The sequence below is a fragment of the Symphalangus syndactylus genome, chromosome 23, assembly GCF_028878055.3.
Source record: "Symphalangus syndactylus isolate Jambi chromosome 23, NHGRI_mSymSyn1-v2.1_pri, whole genome shotgun sequence".
In the NCBI taxonomy this organism is placed as follows: Eukaryota; Metazoa; Chordata; class Mammalia; order Primates; family Hylobatidae; genus Symphalangus; species Symphalangus syndactylus.
In genome coordinates this window covers 36,802,057-36,822,500 of record NC_072445.2, presented here as the reverse complement: position 1 = coordinate 36,822,500, position 20,444 = coordinate 36,802,057, and the positions used below count along the sequence as shown (strand labels likewise).

Genomic DNA, 20,444 nt, shown 5'->3' with positions numbered 1-20,444 from the left:
TATTTAGTTCATTTGGTGAGGTCATGCTTTCCTGGATGGTCTTGGTGCTTGTGGAGGTTCGTTAATGTCTGGGCATTAAAGAGTTAGATATTTATTGTAGTCTTCACAGTCTGGAGTTGTGCGCACCCATTCTTGTGAAGGCTTCCCAAAGTATTCAAAAGGAATTGAGTGTTGTGATCTAAATTTTTGGCCACTGCAGCTGTATCTGCATCAAGGGACTCCCCGAGCCCAGTAGTGCTGTGACTCAGAGGTATTGCCTTGGTGGTCTTGGATAAGATCAAGAATTCCCTGTATTACCAGGCAGAGCCTCTTGTTCTCTTCTGTTACTCTCCTCCATACAGCGGTGTCTCTCCATGCTAAGCTGCCTGGAACGAGGGGAAGGGTGACACAAGCACACTGTGGCCACCACCACTGGTATTGTTCTGGGTTAGATGTGAAGCCAGCACTACACTGGGTCTCTCCTAAGGCCCATGGTGACCACTGCCTGGCTGCTGCTGATATTCACTCAAGGTCTTCAGTCAGCAGGTGGCAAATCTAGCCAGGCTTGTGTGCTTCCCTTCAGGGCGGTGAGCTTCCCCTAGCTCAGGGTGGATCCAAGAATGCCATCCAGGAGCCAAGGCCTGGAGTCGGGAACCTTAGGAATCTACGTAGTGCTCTATTCTACTGTGGCTGAGCTGGCACCCAAGCCACAAGACAAAGTCCTTCCCACTCTTTCCCTTCCTTTCCTTATACAGAAGGAATTTCTCTCCAGGACCACCACTGCCCCAGGCCCACAGCAAATACTGCCTGTCTACTGCCAATGTTTACTCAAGGCCCAAGAGCTCTTCAGTCAGCTTGTGGTGAATGCTGTCAGGTCTGGGTCTCTCCTTTCAGGGCAGTGGGCCCCTCTCTGGCCCAGGGCAGGTCCAGAGATGTCGTCTAGGAGCTAAGGCCTGGAATCGGGGACCCCAGGAGCCTGCTTTGTACACTACCCCACTATGGCTGAGCTGGTACCCCAGCTGCAAGACAAAGTCCCCTTTTCTCTTCTGTCTTCTTTCCTCAAGCAAGAGGAGTCTCTCCCTGTGGCCACCACAGGTAAGAGTGCACTGGGTCACACCTGAAGCCAGCACAGCTCTGGGTCTCAACCAAGGCCCACGGCAAATACTGTGTAGGTGCTGCTCATGTCTATTCAAGGCCCAAGGGCCCTTTAGTCAGCAGGTGGTGAATCCTTCCAGGACTGGGTCCATCCCTTCAAGGCAGTGGGTTCCATTCTGACCCAGGATCTGTTGTATCTAGAAATGTCATCCGGGAGCTAGAGGCCTAGAATGGGGGCCTCAGGACTCTGCCTGGTGCCCTGTTCTACGAGAGTTGAGCTGGTATCCAAATTGCAAGACAAAGTCCTCTGTATTTGCCCCTCTCCTCTCCTCTCCTCAAGTGCAAGGAAGCCGTCTCTCCCAGAGCTGCAAACTGTGCTGCATGGGGTTGTGGGAGGGGTGATGCAAGCATTCCTTTGGCTATCCCAGCTGGTATCTCACTAGGTCACTTGCACCCCAAGTCCATCGGCTCTGATCCCAGCATAGCACCAGTAGTTGCTCAGGAATGAACAATCCTTGTGGCTTTTCAAATTTCTTTTTTTTTTTTTTTTTTGAGACGGAGTCTCGCTCTGTCGCCCAGGCTGGAGTGCAGTGGCGCAATCTCGGCTCACTGCAAGCCCCGCCTCCCGGGTTCATGCCATTCTCCTGCCTCAGCCTCTCCCAGTAGCTGGGACTACAGGCGCCCGCCACCACGCCCGGCTAATTTTTTGTATTTTTAGTAGAGTTGGGGTTTCACCGTGGTCTTGATCTCCTGACCTTGTGATCCGCCCGCCTCGGCCTCCCAAAGTGCTGGGATTACAAGCGTGAGCCACCGCGCCCGGCCTTCAAATTTCTTAAGGATCCTAGAGCACTTTAGCATGCAGTGATGGGCTAGCCAGAACTCAGGTAATAACCTCTAATAACCTCCGGGATGGATGATTCCTCTCTGACTAGGGCTGGTCTAAATGCTGTATGGGTACTGGCAGAATTCTGCCCTGTGTTGGCTTTCCGCTGTGACAGCACTGAGTTCCAATGCAAAGTCCCATATTACTATGATGTCTCTCCCCCAAGCACACGGATTCTGTCTGTGCCGTGAGGCCACTGCCAGGAGGCTGGGGGTGGGGTGGTGTCAGCAATTCAAGACTGTCTTTTCTACCTTCTTTGGTGCATCTTTACTTAATATAATGTTAAAACTGGGTACTGTGATCACTCATCTGATTTTTGGTTCTTATGAAGATGATTTCCTGTGTGGATAGTTGTTTTTCATTTGCTTTTTGCAACAAGGTCTTGCTCCATTGCCAAGCAGGCTGGAGTGCAGTTGTGCGATCACGGCTCACTGCAGCAAACTCTCAGGCTCAGGGTATCCTCCTGCCTCAGCCTCCTGACTGAGGCTAGGACTCCCATCTGGGACTACAGGCATGCGCCACCATACTCAGCTGTTTTTTTAATTTTTTTTGTGGCAAGGGGAGCAGTTTTGCCCTGTTGCCCAGGTCCACCTCAGCCTTCCAAAATGCTGAGATTACAGGAATGAGCCACCATGCCCAGCCTGGATAGTTGTTCAATTTGATGTTCTTGCTAGGGGAATAATCACTGAAGGGGGTGTGTTTGGCCATTTTGCTCTACCTCCTCCTCTAAAAGTTCTTTTCTTTTTTCTTTTTTTTGAGACAGTCTTGCTCTGTCACCTAGGCTGGAGTGCAATGGCACCATCTCAGCCCACTGCAATCTCTGCCTCCCGAGTTCAAGGGATTCTCCTACCTCAGCCTCCTGAGTAGCTGGGATTGCAGGTGTATGCCACCACGTCCAGCTAATTTTTGTATTTTTAGTAGAGATGAGGTTTCACCATGTTGGCCAGGCTGAGTCTCGAACTCCTGACCTCAAGTGATCCACCCACCTCGGCCTCCCAAAGTGCTGGGATTACAGGCATGAACCACGGTGCCTGGCCAGTTATTTTCTCATATCAAGCAAAAGTTAAAGGTTATGTTCACTAAAAATAATTTTAAGAAATTAAAATTTTTGGCCAGGCACGGTGGCTTATGCTTGTAATCCCTGCACTTTGGGAGGCCAAGGCGGCTGGATCACGAGCTCAGGAGTTCGAGACCAGCCTGACCAACATGGTGAAACCCCGTCTCTACTAAAAATACAAAAATTAGCCGGGCATGGTGGCGCACGCCTGTAATCCCAGCTACTCAGGAGGCTGAGGCAGGAGAATCGCTTGAACCCAGGAAGCAGAGGTTGCAGTGAGCAGAGATAGCGCCACTGCACTCCAGCCTGGGCAACAGAGTGAGACTCTATCTCAAAAAAAAAATATTAAAAATTTTTAATTGTTTTTCATTTGCTGAAAAAAAATTAGAATATTTAAAATTTTGATTATATTGCTATTATATATTTATATAAGTTGATCATTTGCATATTTAATTTGAGACATTATAATATATACATAAATAAAACTAAAAGTTAGCAAATATAGTTGTGAAGTTAAATATTGATATCTTTTTTAAATGTTAATTTAACTTTTAACTTAAAAATTATTTAGTGTTTCTTAACCCAGTAATGAATAAAAAGAGCGTGCTTATATATATTCTTTTTAAAATGTTAAAGCACATATATACATATAGTACATTAACATAATATGTTTGTGGTATTAAAATTTCATGGAGAGAGGGCAGTTAGGAAAAAAATATCTTAAAAGCCTACTTGGGGTGATTATGAAGAGTTGAGAAACAGAAACATTGTGTAGGGGTCTCTCTTGGTAGGAGAATTTGGTATGGCAAAATGTCGATTGGTTGGAAATGACCCTACTGGTTGAAGGTATGCCGGCTTACACCTAGAGGATTCCATGGTATTTCCCTTCACTCATTTCTGTGGTGTTTTCTCTTATATTTTTGAGCATCTACTACTTACAAGGCTCTATGCTAGATATACTAGTAGGAGACAGGCTGGAAGTTGAATAGGGTGACCCAGGCAATACACACATGTAGAAGAAATAGTTTCTACTTTTACAGTTCTTTAGTCTAATTGGAAAGAGATGATAGAAACATGGAAAGTTCATTCATTTAGTAAGAATTAAATGTAAATTCAAGGTAAACATAATGTAAGATTTGGCTTATTGCTAAAAATTTCAGTTTACCTATAATATTCTATGTGTTTATTTTATAATGTCCTGTTTGTGTAGTGTTTTTAGCATTCTGTGGTACTTTGTATGTATAGTATATAATCATTGTCTAATATCACGGCTTTAGCTCTGAGGCCAGGATATGAAAGGGAATAATATAGGTTATTGTTTTGGGGGAATCTGGCTTCTGCCTCTTCATGTGTTGTGTTGAGGGAAAATAATACTAGGATTGGGGAAACAGTCAAGGCTATGAGTGTGTCTGGGAAACCTAGAACTGTAATTTCTGAATCCCAAGTTTGGCGATCTCTTTTGCCTTTCTGGAAATCTGGCAACCATTTACAGAGACAATGGAATACACTTTCTTTTGGGTCTTTTAGAGCATGTCCATTGGCTATTGTAACTCAAAAGAGGGCCTCAGCCTTGCAAATCACCTCACATCATGGCCTTTTGGCTGCACCGTGTTATTAGCTGGGCTTTGAAGCTGGTCGTTAAGAGGACTTCTGCATGCTTTAGGTGGTGTTTTGGCTTCTTTGTTCCTTCCACTGCCATTCACCTGTATTTTTATTTTATAGGTGTCTCTGCAAACAGACTCATGGGTGGTGCCATGCAGCTTACCTTCCGCAAGATGGCATTTGACTATTACCCTTTCCACTGGGCAGGTTAGGAAAACTCTGAATGGGGCCAATTCTCGCATAGCCCAAAATATTGAGGGCAGATTCCTGGATTCATCCCTGACTGCTTAACAGGAGGTTGCCAGAGATTGCAGTGCATGCTCAGAGGGGTGTTGGAAATATCCCTCTTCAAGAGGGCATATGGAAACTTGCAAGTTCCACTATTGATGATTCTTTATCAGTAATGAGAGGAAGTGAGTAGGGGAGATATCTAGTGCCTGAGATATTGCTTTTGATTCTACTCTCAGCCCCTCACTTCCACTAGTGTTAGAGCCTCTCCAGTAGTCCATAGTCAAATATGGCAGCAGTCAACAGCTTGCCTTTAGGGAGCCTTTGGGAAAAATCACATATGGAATCCAGAAGAATGTGCAACCTATCATTGGATAATTTTTCCTTATCCTAGAGATTTCTGCACTGTGGGCAAGGAATCAGATTCTGAACTATGACTATACTGACAGAAAGGAAAAATTGAAACATTCATCACGATCTTGGGCTAAAATCTTTTCACTTCTTCATTGCACAGGTGATAGCTGCAAACATTGGGTACGCCACTGTGAGGCCATGGAGACCCGAGGCCAGTGGGCCCAGAAGCTGGTGATGGAATTTCAGAGCAAAATGGAGAAGTGGCATGAAGAGACGGGTCTGAAACCACCGTGGCACCTTGGAGTAGACTCTCCCTTTCGGAGAAAAGCAGGTGGGTTATGAGGAACTGGAAGACTCCAGTTGCTTAGCCTCTTGCCATTTATCTTTGAATAACAGTGGAGATAAAGCAAGAACTAGCTAATTATCCCAACTGTATGTAATGGAGAGACATCAGTGACTTTTTTCTTTACAGAAACCTCTTTGACCCCAGGGATAGCCACAGTGTTGATGTCATCATCTCTATTCAGTAGCCTGTTGCCTTGGTCTTAAGAATAATATCATTTTTGAGTTCATCCAGGAGCTAGACAGTGTTAAGCTCTCTTTCCTACATATAACATTAATGATCTTAGGATTTTTGCTTTCCTTATTCTATTAATAATGAGGGTTGAATGTATCTGATTCTTTTTCTCACCTTGTTTTTATTTAGATTCTCTTTCCAGTCCTCGAAAGAACCCTCTTGAGAGAAGCCCGTCTCAGGGCAGACAGGCTGCCTTTTGGCCTCCAGCATGGAACCGCTTACGCTCTAGCTGCTTGGTGGTACGGGTGGATGACCTGGACATCCACCAGGTGAGGACATGCGGAAACATGATTGGAATAGGTGGAGCAGTTTACTTGGAAGGCAACTGGAACAGTATGAACAAAGTTTTGGAAGTTGGGGACTATTTACTTTACTTCTGGGAAGATTAATAGTTTGGTCTGTTTCTTTCTGAGCATGGCTGGTGAGATCAGGACTTGAGAATTCCCCCAGTTTTACTGTGAATGCTCTGCCTTGAACCTCCCGCTGAAAAAACTAACTCGCGTATAGTGCGAGGCAGGTGTGAGAACGCCTGGAATATGTGTGAAAGACACTGTGTTCCCTGTGACAGACTTCAGAGGGATGGTAGAGGCTTTCTGCTTCCTAAGCAGAAATGGAGGGCTGCTCTAAGTTTGATTGTTGATACTAATAATAAGTTGTGATTGTTTAGGTTTCCACCGCTGGACAGCCAAGTAAAAAGCCATCTACACTCCTTTCCTGCAGTCGGAAACTTCACAACCTCCCTACCCAGGTCTCTGCCATTCATATTGAGTTCACAGAGTATTACTTCCCAGATAATCAGGAGCTTCCAGGTAAGTATCTAGGCTGGCTGTTTTTCTGTCTAGCTCATGCTTTTCCCGTTTGTCAGCCTTGGGGCCACTACTTATATTTTTATTTGTTGTTAGGAGTTTTCAGTGTTTGAGTTAATTTAGCACACTTTTGTTAAACACTCTGCCCTGTATAAATGTGTACCTTTGCTCTGTTCATAATATAGTTAATATTAGGTAGTAAGAGCCTAGCTATTGCTTTTTACAGGATGTTTCTTTTCTTCCCTCTGCTTTCCAGTTCCTTGTCCTAATCTCTACATTCAGTTAAATGGTCTGACATTTACTATGGATCCTGTCAGTTTGCTCTGGGGAAACCTCTTTTGCCTGGATTTATACCGCAGCTTGGAGCAGTTCAAAGCTATCTACAAGCTGGAAGATTCAAGTCAGAAAGATGAACACTTGGACATCCGACTAGATGCATTCTGGTTGAAGGTGAGGGGAGAGTGTGACTTTTATCCCCTGTTGGTAGCCGCAGCTGCATTTTTCCAATGGATGTAATCCATGGTTTTGCTCTGTCCATTTTGTGGAAGTAAGAAAATAGTTTCACAGCCCAAATGATCTTTTACATGTGTATTAATAGTGGGATGCTGAGATACTCAGATGACCATTCTGAATTGTGTTTCATTTTCTCTGTGAAGGTGACCTTTCCACTGGAAAAGAGAGAGCGGGCAGAGTTGCATCGTCCCCAGGCCCTGGTCTTCTCTGCGTCAGGCATGATTGCCACCAATACACGTCACGCCCCACATTGTAGTTGTTCACACCTCCAGAGTCTCTTCCGGGGTTTTGCTGCTGCTGAGTTCTTTCATTCCAATTATGATCACTTTCCTAAGGTTCCAGGTGGCTTTAGCCTTCTGCACATGCTTTTTGTGCATCATGCCTTTCAGATGGATTCCTGCCTGCCTCAGCCTAATACCCTCCCTCCCCAGAGACCTAAGGCTTCCCAGGATCTGTGGTCTGTCCACTTTACCCAGATCTCCTTGGACTTTGAGGGAACAGAAAACTTCAAAGGCCATACCTTGAATTTTGTAGCCCCCTTCCCCCTGTCCATTTGGGCCTGCCTACCCCTCCGCTGGCAGCAAGCCCAGGCACGGAAGCTCCTTTTGGCCTCAGAGGGGAGGCTGAAACCATCAGCCAGTTTTGGAAGTCCTGTCCAGTCTGAGGCTCTTGCCCCTGACTCTATGTCCCATCAGCGGTCAAAGACTGAACATGATTTGAAAAGCTTATCAGGACTTACAGAAGTCATGGAAATTCTGAAAGAAGGCAGTAGTGGTATGGACAACAAAGGGCCTCTGACAGAGCTGGAGGATGTAGCAGATGTTCATATACTTGTACATTCCCCGGCCCATGTCCGCGTGAGGCTTGACCACTACCAGTACTTGGCTCTGCTTCGCCTGAAGGAGGTGCTGCAGAGGCTTCAGGAGCAGCTGACTAAGGATACAGAGTCAATGACTGGGTCTCCCCTGCAGGACCAGACAGCTTGCATTGGAGTTCTCTTTCCCAGTGCTGAGGTGGCTCTGCTTATGCATCCTGCCCCCGGTGCTGTCGATGCTGACTCTGCAGGCTCAGATAGCACTAGCCTCGTAGATTCAGAGCTATCTCCTTCAGAGGATCGGGAACTGAAGTCTGATGCCTCATCAGACCAGGGCCCAGCAAGCCCTGAGAAGGTCTTGGAGGAAAGTAGCATTGAAAATCAGGATGTATCCCAGGAGAGGCCACGCAGCAATGGAGAACTGCAGGACTCAGGTCCACTTGCCCAGCAGCTGGCAGGGAAGGGCCATGAGGCAGTAGAGTCCCTACAGACCAAGAAACTGAGCAGAACCCAAGCCTCCAGCTCACCAGCTGCATTGAAGCCCCCAGCTGGCAGTGAAACTGCTGTGAATGGACAGGGTGAGCTCATCCCCTTGAAGAACATTGAGGGAGAATTGTCAAGTGCTATTCACATGACCAAGGATGCCACCAAGGAGGCTCTACATGCCACCATGGACCTCACCAAGGAAGCTGTGTCCCTGACTAAGGATGCCTTCAGTTTGGGCAGAGATCGAATGACCTCCACCATGCACAAGATGTTGTCCTTGCCCCCAGCCAAGTAAGTGGTTCTGTACCTCTTTCACTCATCCCATCTCCTTCTCCTAGTTCTGATCATTGGATTTAAGGCCTCTTACTGTGTGCATTTCTAGATTAGGAAGTACCATATAGTCCAGGAGAATGCATAGAATGGCCTATTTAATGGGCAGTTTTCAAGCCTATATTTATTGCTTCTTAGAATCAGATTATCTCCTTTTTCACTGATTCACTATTTTTTCCCCTCAAGACGGGCCTTACTGTGTTAGCCAGGCTGGTCTTGAACTGCTGGGCTCCGCGATCCTCCTGCCTTGGCTTCCTAAGTAGCTGGGTTTATAGACACCTGCCGCTGTACCCAGCTTGCTTCACTATTATTGATACAAATATGCTATATCAGAATAATAATAATGGCATATATATAATATTATTTTCACTGGGCTTTCATGTAATTTTTTTGTTTGATTTGATCCCCACAGCAGCCTGGTAAGGTGGCCTCAGACATTTGTATCCCCAGTTTATAGCTGGGAAAACCGAGGCTTTAGAGAGGATGAGCTCATAGATATCTTATATCTTGTAAATAGAAAAGCTGTGGCTTTGGACTTGTTTTTTCTGGTATCTTATCAGTGTCTGTCAGAGTAAAAGAGAAGGAAGAATTTCCATCCATTCAACAAATACCTGTGAGCCCTTTCTGTGTGCTGGGCTCTGTGTTAAGTGCCAGAGATAGAGTAGGGAGTAAACAGGAAAACACAGAAATGCACAGTGAGACGAGTGGAAAAGTATGGATTTTCCCATGGGTGCCTCGTGGTTTTAGGAAAGATAGAGTCTAAGGGAAGTCTTTCCTGGAACACTTTGTGGTTTAGAGACCATGGTATGAAAACAGTGCATTTAGAGCTTTTGTCTAAGTGAATTATCTTAAGTGGGTCTCTAATGCCTGTGGGTGAGCTAGTACCTGCTGGGACAGACAGCAAGGAGGAAGGAGAGGAAAACTTCAAGGGTTGAGTTGTATAATAATACTAGCCAACATTTACTGAGTGCCTTCTTTGCCTGACAAGACACAGTCCTAAGTATTTATAATATTGGTCCACTGGATTTTTATAATAGCCCTATAAGGCAAGTATTAATATCACTGCCCATCTCACAGATGAGGAAACTGAGGCTCAGAGAGGTAAGAAACTTGCACAAGATCACACAACTTGTGAATGGTGGGGCAAGGATTAAAAGCCTGGACTCCTAATCACCCAATGTGCTGCCTTTTCTAAATGGAGACAAGTAAGGGAGATGGAAAAAGAGCAGAGGTGAAAAAGAGAAAAGAAAGATGTGTGAAATGAGCCCTTTTGAAACATCAACAGTGACTTCCTAACTGCCCAAGCCCGTGGCCTTTCCTCAGTCCCCCTTCTCCTGGACTCCTCTGTGGTAGTTAACATTGCTGATCAGTTCATTCTGAGTATTTGTAACCCCACCCAGTTACTCTCACTTCTCTGAAGGAGTCTTTTTCCTTGGCTGCTCTCTTCTTCCTTTTATCCTATAGGTGTAAATACTCCACAGGGCTAGGCTGTCCATATTCTGATCACTTTTGTCATAATTTTAATTTTTAATTTTTTTTTTTGAGACAGGTCTCATTCTGTTGCCCAGTGGCACGATCTCTGCTCACTGCAGCCTCGACCTCCCAGGTTCAAGTGATCCTCCTGCCTCAGCCTCCTGAGTAGCTGGGACCACAGGCATGCACCACCACGCCCAGCTAATTTTTGTATTTTTGGTAGAGATGGGGTTTTGCCATGTTGCCCAGGCTAGTCTCAAACTCTTGGGCTCGAGCGATTCACCCACCTTGGCCTCCCAAAATGCTGGGATTACAGGTGTGAGCCACTGCGCCTGGCCTATAATTTTAATTTTTTTAATTATAAAAATGGTTTGTGTTTATCGTGTTGACAATGTAGGAAATAAGAGAGTAAAGAAGAAAATATAAAAATCACTTGTAACAATCCACAGATAACCACTGTTTACATTTGGGTGTATTTTCTTCCAATCTTTGTATGTCTGCATTCATGTGTACACTTGTGGATGGTTATGTGTATAATGTCCACAAATACAGTTTTTACAACAATAGGATTATATTATTTCTACAATGTTACATGCTGCTTTATTCACTCAATGTTTTATTGTGATATTTTCCCATTCATTAGGCATATGAATACATGATTTTTATTTATTTTTATTTTTGGAGATGTGGTTTCACCATGTTGTACAGGCTGGTCTTGAACTCTTGGGCGCAAGTGACTCTCCCACCTTGGCTTCCCAAAGCACTAGGGTTATAAGCATAAGCCACTTCCCCTGGCTGAATACATGATTTTTAATTGCTCCATTATATTTTAGTAAATTGATATATCATAATTTATTGATCCATTCCTATATCTGGGGAGTTATTTAGTCTGTTTCCCATTTTTCTCAGGTAGAACCAATGCTGTATGAAATGTCCTTATTTTTGTGAACATTAATCTTTGGAATATTTTACGTATCTAAATCTTTCTTTAGAATAAAAACCAAAAAGTGGCTGGGTGCGGTGGCTCACACTTGTAATCCCAGCACTTTGGGAAGCCAAGGCAGGTGGATCACAAGGCCAGGAGATCGAGACCATCCTGGCTAACACAGTGAAACCCTGTCTCTACTAAAAATACAAACAATTAGCTGGGTGTGGTGGCACGTGCCTGTAGTCCAGCTACTCGGGAGGCTGAGGCAGGAGAATGGCTTGAACCCGGGAGGCGGAGCTTGCAGTGAGCCAAGATCACGCCACTGCACTCCAGCCTGGGTGATAGAGCGAGACTCCGTCTCAAAAAAAATAAATAAATAATAAAATAAAATAAAATAAAAACCAAAAAGTGAAATTATTAGGTCAAATGCTACAGACATTTTTAAAGTTGTTGATGCATTTGCCAAACTTTCAGGTTTGTAACAGTCTGTGCTTTTTAATAGTTTCTCTCTCAGAATCCCCTGGAGGGTTTGTTAAAACATAGTGGCTGGGCACAGTGGCTTATGCCTGTAATCCCAGCACTTTGGAAGGCTGAGGCAGGCGGATCACGAGGTCAGGAGATGGAGACCATGCTGGCTAACACGGTGAAACCCTGTCTCTACTAAAAATACAAAAAATTAGCTGAGTGTGGTGGCATGCACCTGTAGTCCCAGCTACTCTGGAGGCTGAGGCAGGAGAATTGCTTGAACCCAGGAGGCGGAGGTTGCCGTGAGCCGAGATCATGCCACTGTACTCCAGCCTGGGCAATAGAGTGAGACTCCATCTCAAAAAAAAACAACAACAACAACAACCAAAAACATAGTTTGCTGAGCCCTATTTCTCATTCATGGAATGAGATGGGGCCTGATAATTTGCTTTTTTTTTTTGGAGACAGAGTCTCACTTTGTCGCCCAGGCTGGAGTGCAGTGGTGCAATCTCGGCTCACTGTAACTTCCACCTCCTGGGTTCAAGCAGTTCTCCTGCCTCAGCCTCCTGAGTATCTGGGACTACAGGTGTGCACCACCACGCCCAGCTAATTTTTGTATTTTCAGTAGAGACGGGGTTTCACCATGTTGGCCAGGATGGTCTCGATCTCTTGACCTCAGGTGATCTGCCTGCCTGGGCCTCCCAAAGTGCTGGGATTACAGGCGTGAGCCACCTCACCAGGCCCAAGAATTTGCATTTCTAACACATTCCCCATTGATTCTGATGCTCCTGCCAGGACCACACTTTGAGAACACTGCTCTAGGGAATCTCACATCAGTTTTCCCTGTCTGTTCCCACATGAAGACATTTTAGTGTATAAAAAGTATGGTTGATTTCTATATTGGTGGTATTTTATTTTATTTTATGAGACATCCATTACTCACTGAAAGTCTTTTCCTCTCCAGCTTGTTTGAAAAAGTCAGGCCAAACGTCCTAAAACATAGGTATGATCTTGTTATTTCCCTACTCCAAAACCTTCACGCTTTTCCTTCATACCCCCTGAATTTAGTTTGAACTTCTTAAGTGTGGCATAATTGCTATATGATACAGCCATATAGCAATTTATAGTTTTCAAAGCATTTTAATAAATACTTTTTTATTCAAGGTTTTCTATAAAGTGAAAAATCACTTAGTGTGAAGTTAGGAGACTTAAGTCTTTTATTTTTGAGACAGAGTCTCACCGTATCACCCACGCTGGAGTGCAGTGGTGTGATCTCAGCTCACTGCTGCCTTAACCTCCCAGGCTCAGGTGATCCTCTCATCTCAGCCCCCAGTAGCTGGGACTACAGGCGCGCACCATCATGCCTGGCTAATCTTTGTATTTTTTGTTGAGACCAGGTTTTGCCATGTTGCCCTGGCTGGTCTCTACCTCCTGGATTCAAGCCATCTGCTTGCCTTGGCCTCCTAAAGTGCTGGGAATATAGGCGTGAGTCACTGCGCCCGGCCTGAGTTTTTCTTAATTCTACCTTTAACTGTGACCTTGGGAGTTTCTTCATCTGTAAAATGGGAGAGTGGTATTTAAAGTTCCTTAAAGATTTCTTTTCACTGTGTTAATGCCTTTTTAACTTTATCTTCCATTGCTCTCCCTGACAAAACCTATGCTTCAGCTGGGCAGAACTATTATTCTTTTTTTTTTTTTGAGACGGAGTCTCGCTCTGTCCCCTAGGCTGGAGTGCAGTGGCACGATCTCGGCTCACTGCAACCTCCGCCTCCCGGGTTCACGCCATTCTCCTGCCTCAGCCTCTCCGAGTAGCTGGGACCACAGGCACCCGCCACCACGCCCGGCTAATTTTTTGTATTTTTAGTAGAGACGGGGTTTCACCATGGTCTCGATCTCCTGACCTCGTGATCCGCCCGCCTCGGCCTCCCAAAGTGCTGGGATTACAAGCGTGAGCCACTGCGCCCGGCCTAGAACTATTATTCTTACCAGTCTCTTTTTGTTTCTGGCTCTATGCCTTTGTTTATGCCATTTCTTGCCTATAGAATACCCTCTTCTCACTTTCACAGTCCTTCAAGGACCACCTCAAATGTTATCTCTTACCACAAAGCCACTCTAGATCCTCTTCTCCTTGTCCTTTTTCCTCTTTGATGTTGTCTAGAACTGGGGATGTCTTACTCATCAGTTTATCCATCTCCCACTCCTGCCTAGTGCCTAGTATGGTGCCTTACATACAGAAGCAACTAAATACTTATGGAATGAATGCAGGTGGCTTCAGGTGCCATTCATCAACACCAGAGCAGTAGGTAGCTGGTCTCTTCTGAGTCTGGGATGACCTTGAATAACCTTGACATTTAATGTTGATATGAGAGTGCTGTCTATGCAGTTAGCGATGTTGGAATAAAAAGATTCAGAAAGGCCAGTGATTGAAAAATGACTTGATCTCTTTACAGCCAGTAATAGGTAATGACAAAGTTGTATGTTCCCAATATTGGGAACTTTATCCAGTTGTCTGAGCTGAAAGGGATGGGTATTGTAAGTGGATGGGAACAAACATGTCTCCAAAGCCACATTTGTGGTTTTTGTTTTTTTTTTAAACAGGGAGCCCATGGCCAAGACAGATGAGGGGGTGGCAGCCCCAGTGAGTGGAGGTGCTGCACGACTCCGATTTTTCTCCATGAAGAGGACAGTATCTCAACAGTCATTTGATGGTGTCTCATTGGATAGCAGTGGCCCTGAAGACCGGATTTCAGTGGACAGTGATGGCAGTGATAGCTTTGTGATGCTCTTGGAGTCTGGTATGTGGGAGCAGAGCCAGGCAAAGTTGTAGAAGTCCAGAAAGGGTTCTCTCTGCTGCCTGTATCAGACTGGCAGGGCTAAAGAGGAGCTTAGAGATGATAATATAGACATTTTCTTAACCAAGACAAAAAAAGAGAGAAAGAGAAATTTTAGTGGACTTGTGGGTTTGGTTTTAATTCCACGTTTCTAGGTTATTGGTTAATAACTGACTATATCACAGAAAGAGATTCAAACTAAGGGAGAGGGCACTAGTCTTACAGCCTTATAGCTAAGTCAGGATTAGTTTCATGGTTGGTATCAGTGGTGTGAGTGTGCTTATAGTCTTTTTTTTTTTGGCCTGTGTTGTCACTGGAAAATAGGAGCTTTTTATCTGTTAATAAAATGAGAAACTTTTAGGAATTACCTCTGTAAGTTATACTGGTTCTTTCAGTTTATTGAAATAGAAACTTAGGAAATCATCCCTTAAGAGTATCTAGGCTGGGCATGGTGGCTCATGCCTGTAATCCCAGCACTTTGGGAGGCCGAGGCGGGTGGATCACTTGAGGTCAGGAGTTGGAGACTAGCCTGGCCAACATGGTAAAACCCCGTCTCTACTAAAAATAGAAAAATTAGCTGGGCTTAGCAGCAGGTGCTTGTAATCTCAACTACTGGGGAGGCTGAGGCAGAAGAATTGCTTGAACCGGGGAGGTAGAGGATGCAGTGAGCTGAGATTGTGCCACTGCACTTCAGCCTGGGCGACAGCGAGACTCGGTCTCAAAAAAAAGAGAGAATGTCCTATTTATTTATTTATTTTATATTGACAAATTATAATTGTATTTATGTGGTATTAATACTAAGCGATCCTGTGATATATATACACACACACATACAGTGTGGGATTTTTGAGCCAAACTAATTAACATCTCCGTCACCTCAAATACTTACCATTTATTTCTCCTGTTTAACTGAAACATTATACTTTCACTAACATTTCCTCCTATCCCCTCCCATTTCCCTTTTCAGCCTCTGTTGAGCACCATCCTGCTCTCTGCTTTTATGAGTACAGTTGTTTTATATTCCACGTATAAGTGAGCACATGCTATTTTTGTCTTTCAGTGCCTGGCTTATCTCCTTTAGCATATTGTCTGTCCTCCAGATTCATCTACGTTATCACAAATGACAGGATTTCCCCCTCATAAGGCTGAATAGTATTCCATTGTGTGTTTGTACCACATTTTCTTTGTCCGTTCATTGGTTGATGAACACATAAGTTAATCCCATAACTTGGCTATTGTGAATAATGTAGTAAACACAGGAGTAGAGATAGTTCTTTGATATACTTTTTTTCATATTTCTTGGACATATACCCAGAAGTGGATATGATAACTCTATTTTTAGCTTCGAGGACCCTTCATACTGTTTTCCGTAATGCCCATATTAATCTACATTTCCACCAACAGCTAGGGTTTCCTTTTCTCTACATCCTTGCCAACACTTGTTAGCTTTAATCTTTTTGAGAATAGCCATTCTGACAGGAGTGAGTTAATATTTCACTGTGGTTTTAATTTAAGAGAATGCACTGTTTCTTAAGCTGGGTGGCGTGTACCATGTTTGTTTTTATTTTTAACTTTTTATGGAAGATTTCGTGTCTATGTACAAAAGTAGACAGAATCAAATAATGAACCCTCATACACCCATTACCTAGCTTTGAAATTAAGAACTCATGGCAGGCCCAGTGCAGTGGCTTATGCCTGTAATCCCAGCATTTTGGGAGGCCGAGGTGGGCAGATCACTTAAGGTGAAACCTAATTCTCAAATTTAAATTAAAGTTCTGAAAAATCTCCTGGGGTTCTTATATATTTACCTTAGACAGCAATTAAACTTGTGAGTGGATTTCTGCCTTGGGAAGCAGAAATCTCTAAAAGGAAAGAAATTCTCTAAAAGGAAAGAGAAGGCCGGCATGGTGCCTCACGCATGTAATCCCAGCACTTTGGGAGGCCCAGATGGGCAGATCAGGAGTTTGAGACCAGCCTGGCCAACATGGTGAAACTCTGTCTCTACTAAAAATACAAAAATTAGCCAGGGATGGTGGCGTGCGCCTGTAATCCCAGCTACTCAGAAGGCTGAGGTGGGAGAATTGCTTGAACCCAGGAGGTGGAGGTTGTAGTGAGCCGAGATCGCGCCATTGCACTCCCCTGGGCGACAGAGCGAGACTATTCCATCTCAAAAAAAAGAAAAAAAAAAAAGAGCTCATGACTATTTTTGTTTCATAAACACTACTGCCCACTTTCCTTCATCTCATTATTTTGAAGCAAATCCCAAATATATCCTTTTGTCCATAAATATTTTGTTATGCATTGCTAGAAAATAGACTTAGAGGCCGGGCGCGGTGGCTCAAGCCTGTAATCCCAGCACTTTGGGAGGCCGAGGCGGGTGGATCACGAGGTCAGGAGATCGAGACCATCCTGGCTAACATGGTGAAACCCTGTCTCTACTAAAAAAAATACAAAAAAATCAGCCGGGCGTGTTGGCGGGCGCCTGTGGTCCCAGCTACTCGGGAGGCTGAGGCAGGAGAATGGCGTGAACCCAGGAGGTGGAGGTTGCGGTGAGCCGAGATCGCGCCACCACACTCCAGCCTGGGGGACAGAGAAAGACTCCGTCTCAAAAAAAAAAAAAAAAAAAATACAGACTTAAATTTTTTTTAATTGTGGTAAAATACATATGAAATTTGCCATCCTAACCGTTTTTAAGTGGATAGTTCAGTGACATTAAGTACATTCTGATTGTTGTACAATCATTACTACTGTCTATCTCCAGGATGTTTTTCTTCTTGCGAAACAGAAACTCTGTACTCACTAAACAGTAACTCCTCATTTCCCCTCCCCTCAGTCCCTGACAACCATGATTCTACTTTCTTTTTATAAATTTGACTACTTTAGGTACCTCATATAGGTGGAATCATGCAGTATTTGCCCTTTTATCACTGGCTTATTCCACTTGGTATATCCTCAAGATTCTTCTATTTTGTAGCATGTGTCAGAATTTCCTTCCTTTTTAAGGCTGAATAGTGTTCCGTTGTATTTATATACCACATTGCTTATCCTTGCATCCATGGAAGGACACTTGGGTTGCTTCTGTTTACAGACTTTTAAAAATGGGATCAAATGTCATTACACTTTAAAAAATTAACAGTAATTCCTTAAATTCATCAAATATCTAGTTAGTCCTCAAATTTCTAGTTGTCTCATGAATGCCATAAATATTTTATTTTTACAGTTGTCATTGTTTGTAGAGATTGGATTTGAACAGAATATTTTGACCTTTGAACTCATTTGTCCTCTTTTTCATGCAGAGTCTGGTCCAGAATCTTTTCCACCAGGATCTCTTTCAAATGTCTCAGATAATGCTGGTGTTCAAGGGAGCCCTCTTGTGAATAATTATGGCCACGGGTCACCAGCAGCCAACAGTTCAGTTTCACCCAGTGGAGAAGACCTCATCTTTCACCCGGTCAGCAGCTCTACTTTCTTCTCTGCAGAGGGTAGGCTCTGGGCTGAGAGCTTGGGACTTAAAACTAAGAGAATCTCCTTTGATAGGTCTCAGTTCTGGTCCTGAAGGTGAATGAGGTGTCTTTTGGGATTGAGGTACGTGGTGAGGACCTGACTGTGGCCCTGCAGGCAGAGGAACTGACCCTCCGGCAGCTGGGCACCGTGGGACTCTGGCAGTTCCTGCGGGGACAGTGCCCAGGTAAGGATGGTAGTCATTCCACGACAGATCGTGGGACTTGTCTAGGACAGCCATAGATTAACTTGTACTTGTCACTGTGCTCTAAGGGCAGCCACTCTACTAGTGGCAAGTTCTCTCCAGCAGCCATTAGGGGGAGGAAAAACTCTATTGAAGCCTTTTTTGCAAGGAGCTTCTCAGAGCTCTTTCTGGGGCTTTGCATTCACTGTGCTAGTCTCCAACTTCACTTCCAGGTACTCCTGGAGCTTATACATGAGGACAGTATCCTCTTCATTTGTGTGTCTCTTAACATAAAACTATCTGATCAGGGAACTTCTGTCATTCAGATTCAGTCCTTTGATGTGAATTTTCATTTATAAAAGATGACAGGAAAAATCTGGGCTTATGTTACATACTTCATTTAAAAATTATTGGCTGGGTGCGGGGCTCATGCCTATAATCCCAGCACTTTGGGAGGCTGAGGTGGGTGGATCACCTGAGGTCAGGAGTTCGAGACCAGCCTGGCCAACGTGGTAAAACGCTGTCTCTACTAAAATATAAAAATTAGCTGGGCGTGGTGGCGGGTGCCTGTAATCCAGCTACTTGGGAGGCTGAGGCAGGAGAATTGCTTGAACCCGGGAGGTGGAGGTTGCAGTGAGCTGAGATCGTGCCATTGCACACCAACCTGGGTGACAAGAGTGAAACTCTGTCTCAAAAAAATATATATTTTTAGGCTGATCATGGTGGCTCATGCCCGTAATCCCAGCATGCTGGGAAGCTGAGGCAGGAAACCAGCCTGAGCAACATAGCAAGACCTCAACTCTACAAAAAATACAGGCCAGGTGTGGTGGCTCACGCCTGTAATCCTAGCACTTTGGGAGGCCAAGGCGGGTGGATCACTTGAGGTCAGGAATTTGAAACCACCCTGGCCAACATGGTGAAACCCCATCTCTACTAAAATACAAAAAAATTAGCTGGGCATGGTGGCACGCACCTGTAATCCCAGCTACTTGGGAGGCTGAGGCAGGAGAATTGCTTGAACCGGGGAGGCGGAGGTTGCAGTGAGCCGAGATTGTGCCCCTGCACTCCAGCCTGGGTGACAGAGCGAGACTCTGTTTAAAAAAAAAAAAAAAATTAGCTCGGTGTGGCGGTGCATGCCTATAGTTCTAGCTGCCTGGTAGGCTGAGGTGAGTGGATCATGTGAGTCTAGGAGTTTGAGACTACAGTGAGCTATAATTGCACCACTGTACTCCAGCCTGGGCAACAGAGCGAGACCCTGTCTCTTAAAAAAAATTAAAATATTGAGTAGATACTGAAGAATACTTATAAAATATATGTAAGGCATAAAATAATAATACAATGAACCCATGTACCCACCACCTAGTTTGTTTTATTGTTTTTTAATTTTTTTTGAGACACAGTCTTGCTCTGTTGCCCAGGCTGGAGTGCAGTGGCACGAATTCGAGGCACTGCAACCTTCGCCTCCTTCAAGCAATTCTCCTGGCTCAGCCTCCCGAGTAGCTGGGAATACGGGCACGCATCACCACGCCCAGCTTATTTTTGTATTTTTAGTAGAGATGGGGTTTCACCATGTTGACCAGGCTGGTCTCAAACTCCTGGCCTCAAGCGATTCGTCTACCTCAGCCTCCCAAAGTGCTGGAATTACAGGCCTGAGCCACCATGCCTGGCCCCACCACCTAGTTTAATTAATACAACAGTACCATTACCTTTTAAGTCTCTGGGAGTCCCTCTCCTGAACCTCTTTTGTCCCTCACCTGTCATAGGTAATCACTATCCTGAATTTGTATTCGTTGTTATCTTGCTTTACTTTATAATTTGTACACGTGTTTATACTAATGTATTATTTAGCTTTTTTCACATTTTTCTAAATGGAATAATAGATTGTACTATTTTTGTGATTTGCTTTTCAAGTAACATGATATTCTTTTTTTTTTCCCTTGGTTCAACATTTTTATTAATTTTTTGCACACAAAACAAACATTTTCTAAAAATACATACAAACAAAAAGATGCATATCAAACATATTAGGAAGGTTGCACATGGGAAGACTGGGAATAGAAATGGGGGGTGGGAATGAAATAAATAGAAAGGGACTTTGTATGGATCAATGATAATAACTCAATCCTCTATGTCTTTGACAAAGAAGAAGGAGAAGGAAGAGGAAGAAAAAGAAAGTGGGATAAAGGATCAGAAAGGGAGGAAAATAGAAAAAATTAGAGTATGACTCCAGGGTAGACCTGTTTTGTTGTCACTGGGTTGGTTGGTTGGTTTGTCTGTTGTATTTTTCATATGTTTTGCCATGTTGGCCAGGCTGGTCTCGAACTCCTAGCCTCAAGTG

The 20,444-nt window shown here is 44.3% G+C and overlaps 1 protein-coding gene across 2 annotated transcripts in view; it reads left to right on the top strand.

The window, feature by feature from the left end:
* The window catches only part of BLTP3A (bridge-like lipid transfer protein family member 3A), an 87,404-nt gene that overhangs the window by 58,440 nt on the left and 8,520 nt on the right, over nt 1-20,444 (top strand). The window contains exons 9-17 of one of the 2 annotated variants that reach the window (XM_055263814.2): nt 4,737-4,823; nt 5,359-5,529; nt 5,905-6,044; nt 6,443-6,584; nt 6,838-7,031; nt 7,238-8,685; nt 14,189-14,385; nt 17,718-17,872; nt 17,959-18,109. In XM_055263814.2, coding sequence (XP_055119789.2) covers nt 4,737-4,823; nt 5,359-5,529; nt 5,905-6,044; nt 6,443-6,584; nt 6,838-7,031; nt 7,238-8,685; nt 14,189-14,385; nt 17,718-17,872; nt 17,959-18,109 — 2,685 coding nt within the window. The remainder of the gene's footprint in view (nt 1-4,736; nt 4,824-5,358; nt 5,530-5,904; nt 6,045-6,442; nt 6,585-6,837; nt 7,032-7,237; nt 8,686-14,188; nt 14,386-17,717; nt 17,873-17,958; nt 18,110-20,444) is intronic. The other variant, XM_055263815.2, reaches the window with a different exon arrangement.